Source organism: Poromitra crassiceps (assembly GCF_964638095.1).
Source record: "Poromitra crassiceps genome assembly, chromosome: 9".
Taxonomy (NCBI): domain Eukaryota; kingdom Metazoa; phylum Chordata; class Actinopteri; order Beryciformes; family Melamphaidae; genus Poromitra; species Poromitra crassiceps.
Window position 1 is genome coordinate 23,485,006 of NC_139630.1, and position 12,759 is coordinate 23,497,764.

The 12,759-nt window shown below is 44.0% G+C and overlaps 1 protein-coding gene across 1 annotated transcript in view; it reads right to left on the reverse strand.

Annotated features, from left to right (window-relative positions):
- The window catches only part of LOC310782218 (WD repeat-containing protein 17-like), a 150,101-nt gene that overhangs the window by 30,803 nt on the left and 106,539 nt on the right, over positions 1-12,759 (reverse strand). Inside the window, exon 31 of the mRNA XM_083642900.1 lies at positions 10,938-11,077. Within this exon, the coding sequence (XP_083499026.1) occupies positions 10,938-11,077 (140 nt within the window). The remainder of the gene's footprint in view (positions 1-10,937; positions 11,078-12,759) is intronic.

A 12,759-nucleotide genomic window follows, 5' to 3' on the forward strand; every position in this document is an offset into this window, starting at 1 on the left:
TGAGTTAACACAATGGTGATTGAGACTATGGGTGGCCCATTGATAGAAGCCTCTAGGTTGGGTGTATCAAACCCAAAAAATATCGTATATACTGTAGCTCACTGTATACTGCTCAGACAGTGACGGTAAAGGCATGGTGTACCTTGGTTATGTTGGGGGGATATGGCAAATGAGCTAAACTCCTGAAAAAGTGGCATATCCCTTTAACCACAATTCAGCAGAATGATTCATTTTAATGTCAGAATCTGCTTTGTTCCTGTAACTGCCCGCTTGCCTCCTTTTGTTAGGCCTTTTGCTTGCTTTATTTGTGCTATTTATATGTTCTCTTTTTATAAGGAATTATTGCAGTACTCTTTAGTTTTTGTCATTGATTGAACATGAACTGCGCCTTTACCTGTGGTGTCCACAAGATGTAGACATTTTAAGTCAACTGCCCTTGCATGGTATGTCATGTGACACAGAAACCCCTCATAAGGCCCAAAACACTTCCTGTCCCAGAGTCTCAGATGGCCTCATGCACATGCAGGCAACAAGCATGTAAGGGGTGTTTGGACAAACTCCAACACAGTACAAATAAATATGGGAAATGACTTGTAAACGCTTGAAGGTATGTACAAGTATAGTTTCGGAATTACAAGCTGTGATTGCATTCGAGTGTGTTTCATTCGATTTAAAGGTGATTTACTCTGCTCAATTTGTTTGTTAGTGTACCATGTGTGATCACTGATGCCAGAGATGAATCTGCAAACCCTCGATTAACACCCTTGGTGAGCGGAATGAGGTATGCTCAATCAATTTGTTTGATATCAGCAGGCCACAATTTGTAAGTGTGAATGTACTTCATTTGTTTTGGTCAAGTGGTTTGGCAAAGATTCATTGAGATGTATTGATTTGTCATTCTTGTGTATGAATTTAATGTAAAGTATGTTGGCCTAGTTTTGTAGACAATGTATTGAATTTAGTTTGTCAGCATGTAAACTAGGCCTACTTGTGCCCTTAATACATTTGTGTTTTAGTAGTCAAATTTTAGCTAAATAAATTGTGTATTTTGATAGTGATTTTAACTAGCTTAATAAATTATTGTACAGTTTAATTCGATGTGGGAACTATATGTTGATTTTTGTATTGTATGTTTTATAGTTTTCACGGTGTCTACCACATAATCTTCTACTGTGCCATGTGATGATTGGCAACAAAATAAACTGTGGACCATCAGTTTGAGACTCTCTGCCTCCTGTTTACACAAGCCAAGGGCCAGTTACAGTGAAAACTCGACCGGGAGAGTGAGAACGCCACGTCATCCCCATCAAAGAAGTCAACCTACCTCCACTCAACTGTCAGGCAAGAACCGAACACAATGTATCATGTGCCAAAGATACAATGAGAGACTCTCAACAGATGGTAAAGAGACCCACGCACATGCCAACCTATGTTTTAATGGCAGCACTTTAGCTGCACCTTATGTCATGGTTTAAATGTTTGAGTTGTGTTCAACCATGTTTCGGTTAAATGTTAAATGGAACGGTTAAAGAAATTATTTGTTATAAGGCTCTACGGTATGGTAAAAACGTTTCATAAATGTTGAATCATGGAACCTGTCTTTGAAAAAAGGTGTTAAGGGTGAAATCATCGAGCTTCGGAAGCACTTATGCTTGTGACATTTGTATCGTGCCTGGTGGTTTGTGCAAAAACTTTGTGTAAATGTGTTATGTAAATGTCTGGAGTGGGTAGTATCGTAAGTATCGTATGGTTAAGGTTGCTACTCACAGAGGTTTGTCAATGCCAGACATACTACACATCATACTCAAAGGTCAAAGTCGATAGTCAAACCAGCCAACAAACAAAATGTCACACCATGCAGAAAGAAAAGACAAACCCCTTAAAACACAACAAGACAGACCAAGGTTACATGGAATAACATCAGCAGAGAAGGCCCGAGAGATGCAGGATCAGATTTTCAAAGGGCATAAAGTAGCATTCACTGAGGCTTATGACTCCTGGAAACGGGCAGTAAGAGAGAGCAGGACAAAGTTAAGAGCCTACTGTTCTCCAAATGATCTTTGTAAAATGAAAGAAGAAATTTGTGCTACACACGATATGGTACGTCTTAGGTATAAATCAATGTCACGGAACCAGGTCACTACACCAAATATTGTTGGGAAAATGGAAGCCTGTTCAGCCCTGACTGAGGAGACTGTAGCTCTTGTGATTCAACAAAAGGAAATTATCCACAAGGTTAGTGATCAGGTTGAGGCGGTCATCACTCAGTCAACGATGCCAAGTGTGGCAGGCAAAGTAGTGGGGCAACCTGAGTCTCAAGTCGATCAGGAGTTTGGCTGCAGTCTAGTCCATGTTATGGAGCCTGAGGATGTAGGTGAGCCAGACAGGGTCTTGCCAGTGGTTTGTGTTCACCCTTTACCTGTGGTGTCAGAGGCTGTGGATTGCAGTCTGGTTGAGCCTGTAGTTGGACATGAGGATCGTGGTCTGCCTAAACTGCTTTATGTAGAAGGGCATTCTAAAGAGCTGCAGCTAGAGAGACTGAGTCATTCTGACTGTTTTAAGGTAAGCGAAGAGTCTAGCACCACAGACGATGTAGAGCAGCAGCAGTCTGAACCTTCAGGGGATATTGGGGAGCCGATGGCACTGCAGCATGTTTTCAACAAAAGTGATCGAGGCTTAGTTGCTAAACCTGAGATGGTGGTTTATGCTGTGCATGTGTTTCCTGAGCAAAGGAAAGAGTCAGAATTTGTCCGTTTTCCTCTGGGGTCAGGGAGCGCTAGACTGCCCAACAAGGCTGTGACAGATTTAGAGAACGAGAACCTTGCAGATCCTGTGGACTTGGAGCTGTTCAGATTTCCTCCACATAAGAAACTGTTAACACAGGAAGTGCAGGACTGGATCTGGTGGATTGGAGTCATTGAACAGGAAAATGTTCTGTGGATGTCTTCTGTTTCCAGAAAGGTGAACAGGGTGACAGAGGGAGAAGATGTTTCCATTCCCAGCCTAGTGGACTGCCAAGGAGAGTGTTGCCGTTGACTCTGAGAATTAGTAAATTGTCTGAATTTCTTCACCTATTCGGTAATTGTTTGTTGCTACGACTAAATCGACACGGAGTACTCTTCATCTATTGAAGTATCTAAAGCGGTCCGACATAGTTTAGAAATCCCATATGATAATACATTTTGTAAGGTTGTTCATAATGGGATTTGGGGGGAGTGTAACTGCCCGCTTGCCTCCTTTTGTTAGGCCTTTTGCTTGCTTTATTTGTGCTATTTATATGTTCTCTTTTTATAAGGAATTATTGCAGTACTCTTTAGTTTTTGTCATTGATTGAACATGAACTGCGCCTTTACCTGTGGTGTCCACAAGATGTAGACATTTTAAGTCAACTGCCCTTGCATGGTATGTCATGTGACACAGAAACCCCTCATAAGGCCCAAAACACTTCCTGTCCCAGAGTCTCAGATGGCCTCATGCACATGCAGGCAACAAGCATGTAAGGGGTGTTTGGACAAACTCCAACACAGTACAAATAAATATGGGAAATGACTTGTAAACGCTTGAAGGTATGTACAAGTATAGTTTCGGAATTACAAGCTGTGATTGCATTCGAGTGTGTTTCATTCGATTTAAAGGTGATTTACTCTGCTCAATTTGTTTGTTAGTGTACCATGTGTGATCACTGATGCCAGAGATGAATCTGCAAACCCACGTTTAACACCCTTGGTGAGCGGAACGAGGTACGATCAGATTGTTTATCCCGTATGTATACATGTGAATGCAGTTTGTTCGATCAAGTAGTTTGGTGCTGCTTCGTTGATTGTGTGTATTGAGGACATGCACTTTATTTGTTTGCACTTTTGGTGGATAAGTATTTTTAATAGTTGATTTGGTAATAAAGTCCTGTATTTTAAATCGTTGTTTTAACTAGCTTAATAAATTGTACAGTTTTAATTTGTTGTGAAAACTATGTATTGATTTTTTGTATTGTGTCTTATAGTTTTCACGGTGTCTACTACGGTGTGAAGTAAGATCCAATAAACCGTGGAGCATCAGTTTGAGACTCTCTGCCTCCTGTTTACACAAGCCAAGGGCCAGTTACAGTGAAAACTCATTCCGCTCACCAAGGGTGTTAATCGAGGGTTTGCAGATGCATCTTGGACATCATATTGGCACACTCCAAGGATTTACATTTTGTTTCTTTCTGGTCTTCCTTCTAGTATGTTTCAGTCTCTCAAACTCATGTGCTCTCTAGCTTTTGCCATCACCACACATGACATAGTAGATCTTGAGTACGAGTCCATTTTACGGAACCAGGCTGGCACTCCGGATATCGTGGCGAAAATGGAGGCATGTACAGCCCTGACCGAGGAGGCTGTAGCCCTTGTGACTAAACGAAAGGAAACTGTCCACAAGGACTGCAGTGACCAAGTTGAGGAAAGACAGGCTGAGAAGATAGAAGAGCCCTCTAGTGGGCAGGCCGAAGCTGTCATCACTCAGTCAACAGTGTCCAGTCAGGTAGGTGAAGCAGTAGGACAGCAAGAGTCTGAGGCCATTCAGGAGATGGGCTGCACTCTGGTCCGGGTTGTGAAGCCTAAGTCCGTAGGTGAGTCAGGAAGGGCCTTTGCAGGTGTCTCTTTTCAACCCTTACCTGTGGTGACAGAGGCTGTAGATTTCAGTTCGGTTGAGTATGTGGTTGGACACAAGGAGCTTGGTCCACCTAAACTACTAGATGAACAGGCTGAAGAACTTCAGCTAGAGACTCGGAGTCATTCTGACAGTTTTAAGTTAAGAGGAAAGTCTAGCACTACAGACAAGGTAGATGATCAGCAGTCTGAAACTGCAGTGGGGGCTGTGGAGCTCAACCTAGAGAAGGAGCAGAAAGCAGTGCAGTGTGTTTTCAACGCAGGTGCTCTAGGCTTAGTCTCAAAGTCTGAGGCAGTGGTTTGTGCAGTGAGTGTGTTACCTCAGGAAAGTAAAGAGTCAGAAGTGGCACATTTTCCTCCCAAGACAGAAAGCACTAGACTGCCCAACAAGACCTTTACAGAGTTTGAGAAAGAGAACCTGCACTGCTTCCCTCCACGTAAGAAACCATGGAGGCAAGAAGTGCTGGACTGGATCTGGCTTATTGGAGTCAGTAAACTGACTCACAATCTGTGGAGGTCTTCTGATTTCAGAAAGGTGAATAGAGTGGCAGAGGGAAAGGCCTTCTCCATCCCTCACCTAGTGGACTGCCAAGGAGAGTGTTGTCGTTGAGGTTTTTGATATTTAGATACACCGTCTATTTTCTCCACAATAGTTAACTGATTTCTATTAAAAGTTTGTCCACTTCTATTTCTAGGCGTATTTATATCATCTGTGTTATGTATTTGTTTTTCTAGATCAGGAGATAAGACAGGATTGAGGTTTCCGACAGTAGCCATACAACACGCTACAACACAGCACACTGTCCCCTCAGATTGATTAAACCTTAAAGCGGTCAGACATGTCTGGAAATCCCATATGACTAATTAGCTGAGGTTGTTCATATTGGGATTTGGGGGGAGTGTAACTGCCTGCTAAACTCCTATTGTTTGATTTTGGTTCCCTTTTTGTAATTTGTACTTTCACATTATAAAGAGTTATTTTGTTAACATATTTACCTGTAAAACTCCACAAAATGGCCAACAAGGGGTATAGTATTGCCCCTTTATGTCATGTCAGGTGACTGGGAAACCCTGTTTTCTATAGGCCTACATCACCACCTGTTTTGGGTGGCCTCATTAGTGTGGTGATGGCAAAAGCTAGAGAGCACATGAGTTTGAGAGACTGAAACATACTAGAAGGAAGACCAGAAAGAAACAAAATGTAAATCCTTGGAGGTATGTAGTAGGCTATAGCTAATTTGAAGTTTTGATTGCAGTTGAGTTGTTTGTTTCAAGTTTGATGGTGACATTTACTGTTTGATTTGTCAGTGTGCCAATATGATGTCCAAGATGCATCTGCAAACCCTCGATTAACACCCTTGGTGAGCGGAATGAGGTATGCTCAATCAATTTGTTTGATATCAGCAGGCCACAATTTGTAAGTGTGAATGTACTTCATTTGTTTTGGTCAAGTGGTTTGGCAAAGATTCATTGAGATGTATTGATTTGTCATTCTTGTGTATGAATTTAATGTAAAGTATGTTGGCCTAGTTTTGTAGACAATGTATTGAATTTAGTTTGTCAGCATGTAAACTAGGCCTACTTGTGCCCTTAATACATTTGTGTTTTAGTAGTCAAATTTTAGCTAAATAAATTGTGTATTTTGATAGTGATTTTAACTAGCTTAATAAATTATTGTACAGTTTAATTCGATGTGGGAACTATATGTTGATTTTTGTATTGTATGTTTTATAGTTTTCACGGTGTCTACCACATAATCTTCTACTGTGCCATGTGATGATTGGCAACAAAATAAACTGTGGACCATCTGTATGAAACTCTCTGCGTCTTCCTTAAACACCAACCCGAGGGCTGTTACAGTTCCTATTCGTTTATGTGTGATTTTCAGACCTGTTTCACCACAATAACAGTGAATGGAGAGAGAGAGAAAAAAATGCAATTCTGTAAGTGTCCTCCGGAGTCCCAGAGCAACAAATAACAGAGAATTGCCGATTGTGGGGTTATATCATGGCCAGGAAGCTACACAACCCAAGGCACTATCAAAGTTCAACATCTCCTTAAGTGAGATGAATAATGAAGTCGCTTCATATTTAATATTTTCTTTTCCTAGCATCTTAGGGTTGTGGTAATTTGGCACGCAAAAGACCATTAGAACATTCAAGTCAAAGGTACAAATTAACAAGGCTAGGTGAAACCTAGGACCAGCGCAGAAAAGCATTGACGAGCCTGTTGGCTGTAGCAGGCAGCGGCATTGTTAATGGGAAGGGCTGTTAGTGGCAAAAGTATGAAGGATATAATGGAAAATCACTATGATAAGAAAGCCCATGAAAGGGATTATGTAATTATGTACTTGAATATAATAAAACATTTTATTATAATACTCGCATTCATATACCTAACCCTAACCCTATAACTTTGTTAAGTGTGTGTGTGTGTGTGTGTGTGTGTGTGTGTGTGTGTGTGTGTGTGTGTGTGTGTGTGTGTGTGTGTGTGTGTGTGTGTGTGTGTGTGTGTGTGTGTGTGAATTGTCAGCACCAGTGGCTCCTGCATTACATTACTGGCTTTCCTTGGGAAGCTAAGCAGGTCTGGCCTAGGATACTCCTTGGATGGGAGACTGGTGCTGGAAGTGGTGTTGGAGGACCAGTAGGCGGTGCTCTTCCCCTCTGGTCCGAATGGTCTGATGAATAATCTGATCTGATGAATAATCTCCCCAATGCCCCAGGGCAGAGACAGGGACTCTGTCCTGTAAGTGAGCACCGTCCTTCGGATGAGACATTAAACCGAGGTCCTGACTCTCTGTGGTCATTAAATATCCCATCTGCACTCTTCACAAGAGTAGGGGTGTCACCCCGGTGCCCTGGGGGAGTAACCCCGGTGCCCTGGGGGGTGTAACCCCGGTGCCCTGGGGGGAGTAACCCCGGTGCCCTGGGGGGTGTAACCCCGGTGCCCTGGGGGGAGTAACCCCGGTGCCCTGGGGGCAGGGCCGGCCCTATCCATCTGGGGGCCCTAAGCAGGATATAGATTAGGGGCCCCGGGGGTTTGGGGGCATCCGCGCTGGAAGTACTTTTAAGTAAGGGGTGCTGTAAGGCGGGGAATCTCGGTGCTGCCCGCCAGGGCAGGGCCGAAGAAAAATTGACGTTTTTTGGACTTTTAGCCATATTTAGAGGAATATTTAAAACAAACAAACGTGACGATGATGACGCTCGTTTGTAGCCCTATCAGTGTCAAGCAAGCGTGTAGAACCCAGCAGCCATAGGGGTTGCCAGGTCAGTTAAACCAGGGGTTCCCAACCTTTTTTGTGCCAAGGACCGGTAGATACATGCAGGACCGGTTGTCAATTTTAATGGTTTTAGTTACATATATATTTACTCACCAGGTGGCGACAAAGGGTAAATAACAGCCTTTTGTGTTGTACTGTATGTAGCCTACAGTATTTATGTTTTTGTTTAAACTACAAACATAAATAAACGTCAACCTATGTTTTAACTACCACACACAGCCTATAATATTATAGCCTATGTTTATTTAAAAAAAAAAAAAAAAAAAAAAAAGAATTAGGGGGCCCCTGGCAACTCCCGGGGCTCTAGGCAGCCGCTTAGTTCGCATATAGGGCGGGCCGGCCCTGCCTGGGGGGTGTAACCCCAGTGCCCTGGAGGGTGTAACCCCGGTGCCCTGGGGGAGTAACCCCGGTGCCCTGGAGGGTGTAACCCCGGTGCCCTGGGATCTAGAAAGGCGCTATATAAAACAAATCAATTATTATTATCATTCTAATGATCTAAAAGATGTGTATTTGTCACATTAAAAGGACCCCACCCCTCTCTATAGCCTCACGGTGCCTTTTCTTCAACTTCTACTGTTGTAATGACATCTCTCCCAGTTAGCACTATACCAAAATCATAAGATCATGATGAAATAGTGTACGCTGCCTGTCCCCTTAAACATCTGCTGACTACGGCTCTGCAGGCTCTGTCAGAACCGAGATGTGTGAAAAACATACAGAGATCGTACTCAGGGCGATCCAACCCTACACTGCACACTGCAGCTGGCCCATCTAGATGATCCAACCCTACACTGCACACTGCAGCTGGCCCATCTAGATGATCCAACCCTACACTGCACACTGCAGCTGGCCCATCTAGATGCCACACACAGCTCTGCTTGGTTTCACTCGTCTCTTCTCTTCTCTTAAAAGTCGTAGCTGTATGTCTATTCTTCACAATACAAATCCTCTAGTTAGTTTGTCAATGAAAGCCTGCCTGCCTCAGCACTCAGCAGAAATGTTTCAATGTTTCAACACGCTCCATACACGTGAAAGTGATGAGCATGAAATAGCAGATATCAAACAGAGACAAAACGAAAAAAGAAAGAAATTAAACTAAAGCTACAAAATATCCTACAGCCTTTTAAAAAGTATGTTCCTGGTTCGCTCGCACACATGCTTGTTTTGAAGGGGAGAAGGCAGAAAGGGGGGGGGGGGGGGGTGAAGTGAGATCCGCCCACCCCAGACTACTACAGCCAGACTACTCAGCGGCCACTACGTCTCGATGGAGTCTATCTGAATGTGTCTCTTCTGAAGCAGAAAGTAGGCGTGACTTTGGATCTCAATATTACCGACAATAGGCTTGTTTGAGTTGACTGCCTGGAAAGCAGACGAGAGCAGCCAAGCGCAGTCAGGCGAGGCATCAACAAGTTGAACACCCCCGCAGCACACGACCCAGCCCTTTCAGATGACTTATTTTAATTTTAATGTAGGCATTACAGGTGGTATTTATGTAAAATGTAGAGTGACAGCTTGGAATAGATATAAAATTTAAGTTTCTACACTTCACTGTGGGTTTGTGATGCACCTGTGTTGAACCAATGGGCGCTCAGCTTTCTCATCATCCTCTGAGCTGTGCAGTCGAGCAGTTGGTGGGGAGCAACTGCTGCACCTCGCTCCAAATCTGCGCCCGCCTCGCTCTCACGAGAGTCTCGTGGCTCACGCAGTCGGGCAGGCGGAGCAAGTCGGACAACCTTTCTAACCATCATGCAACGGGGCAAGCAAGGCTCATGTCTCTCATGTCACTCCCCTCTTCCAGGACCTCCACTGGCTTCCCATCTCGGCCCGCATCAAATTCAAGACACTGGTACTGGCCTACAGGGCAGTACACCAGTCAGCTCCCCTGTACCTGCAATCTATGGTCAGGTTCCAAACCTCTCAGTGCTCCCTTCGCTCCTCCACCAGTGCAGGTCGCCTCGCCCCTCCTTCGCTACGGGGGCTCAAAAGTCGCTCATCCCGTTCTCGACTCTTCTCGTCCCTGGCACCTCAATGGGGGAACGAGCTTCCACCTTCGGTCAGGACAGCTGAATCACTGCCGATCTTTCGGAAAAGACTAAAGACACCTTTTCAGGCTCCATCTGGGCCCTTCTTGATCTAACTTCTTTCTCTCTCTTTCAAAAAAAAAAAAAACTACTAACCTAAACTTGTACCACTAACCTAAACTTGTACCACTGTTCCTTCAGAAGTTGTAGTTGTCATAGACTGTGCTCCATAGTTGATTGCTCTATTGCTGACAAAAATGTGTTATTGTAAGTCGCTTTGGATAAAAGCGTCTGCCAAATGACGTAATGTAATGTAATGTAATGTAAAAGGCGCTGGTCGAATCTGCGCAGAACTTGCTCACGGGCGCGCGGCCCAGTACGTAACAGGATGTGAGCTACCAGAACTGCAGGAACTGTACAATCAGTGGTGCCTCAGGAGGTCCCTGAAGATCATCAAGGACACATACCACCCCCACAACAGCCTGTTCTCCCTGTTACCCTCAGGGAGGAGATACAGGGTCCCAAAAGCACGAACAAATCGCCTGAGGGACAGTTTCTTCCCGCAGACCACAAGACTCCTTAACACACACAAATAAACAATCATGTAGCAGCTGCTACCATTACATATGATAATTATGCCTATGTTATTTGCACCTGTGCAAACAGAATGTTTAATCATGTTTTAAGGGGTCTACGCTAGAAAAGAAAAGGAAAAGTTTACTGTTATTGCTTGTTGTTCTCTTGTTTTACTGCATCTATATGCCCTGTTTTTGCACTGTTATACTGTTATTTGCACTATGTTGTAACGGAGCCTACAGCACAATAATTTCACACGTGATACTTGTACTACGGAGTGACAATAAAAAAAAATCTTGAATCTTGAATCTCTTGAATCTTGAATCATCTCAAACGAGTCGATCGTAATGATACAAAGCTGGTTGAAAATCGGCAAAGTGGCACTTTAATTTTTCTGATTGGATGGGGACTCACCAGGTAGGTGTGGCCATGTACTTCCTGGCCAAGAGTTCCAGGCAGTAAGCTGTGCTCTGATTGGCTGGCTCTCCTAGGGCAACGCCTACACATACGGCCAACTCCAGCTCATTACCACGGATCAGACTAGACAAGGCTAACTGAGAACACAACAGATACACACAGGTTTTGGATTTGGATCTGTATTACATTACAATACAATACCTAAATGCATGATATATTCTGATTACAGATTATAGAGGGAGAAATTAGAGGATCACTTTTAAAGTGAATGTGAGAAAAACAGCTAATTGAAATTGTGGCAACAACTTCATAAAATGTGGCACAGAATATGTGTTTGTATGCAAATCTGACATAAATCTCCTGAACACGATGGTTATATGTAGATAATTGTAATGAATGAGGTGCCATTTAGGACATAATTAAAACTTTGGCTTGTGCACAACTTTTACTTTACCTCCCAGACCCACCAATTTAAACTACTAAAACATACACTTAGGTCGCTTTCACATATAAGCTGGTGGACTCGGTGCAATTCGGGGGGTGAAGTTGCAACATTGTTGCCATTTTCATTTGGTCTGGTTCGCTTTCACACAGAAATTTTCCACTCGTCTATTGGACAGAATAGAGAAGGGAAATCTCTCCTCTTCAGCAGGCTTCTTGCCTGGCTGAGGGCTGACTGAACAACACAAGTGAATCCGCAAAACACGGACATGGAGCAACACCACCTGCGATATTAGGATTTCTGGTTTTACTTTGGTGTTACTATCAAATAATTATTTAACAAGATTGTGCCCAATATGAGCAGCAGATGAGGCAGAAAGCTGTTGAACATTTCATTCTGCAGATGAGAGTAGCCTACGTACCAAAGGAGATAGCCGCAAGCCAGCTGTTGAGAAATGTGTTGTTGTTATGACGACGTACGTCACGACGCGGCGTGCAGGTACTGTACACGTGTGTGCACGCCGCAGTGTTTGTTTTGCTCCCTTCTACCGTCTTCTACTCATGATGCACTGCATGAGTGCATGAGATGCACTGGCGCTCTTGTGTTTAGTCCGTTTTGCTTTCACACAACAAACGAACCGCGCCAGGGTTCACTTGGAAGCGAACCGAGACCCACGTTTTCAAGCGGACCAGAGTTCGTTTGTTTGTTCCGCCACAGAGTTCGTTTGCGCTTTCACACCATCCCAAACGAACCACACTATCCGAGGAAATGAACTCTGGCGCGGTTAAAGCGGACTAAACAGCTTATATGTGAAAACGACCTTACACACACATGTGCACGCGCACTCACACACGCACTACTGAAACATACACTTACACACACATGTGCACGTTCACTCACACACGCGCACACTCACACTACTGAAACATACACTTACAAACACGTGCACGCGCACTCACACAGACACACACACACTACTGAAACATACACTTACACACACGTGCACGCTCCCTCACACACGCACACACTCACACTACTGAAACATACACTTACAAACACGTGCACGCGCACTCACACAGAGACACACACACTACTGAAACATACACTTACACACACATGTGCACGCGCGCACTCACACACACTACTGAAACATACACTTACACACACATGTGCACGCGCACTCACACACGCGCGCACACGCACACACTACTGAAACATACACTTACAGACACATGTGCACGCGCACTCACACACACGCACACTCACACACACGACTGAAACATACTTACACCCACATGTGCACGCGCACTCACACACGCGCGCACACACACACTACTGAAACATACACTTACAGACACATGTGCACGCGCACTCACA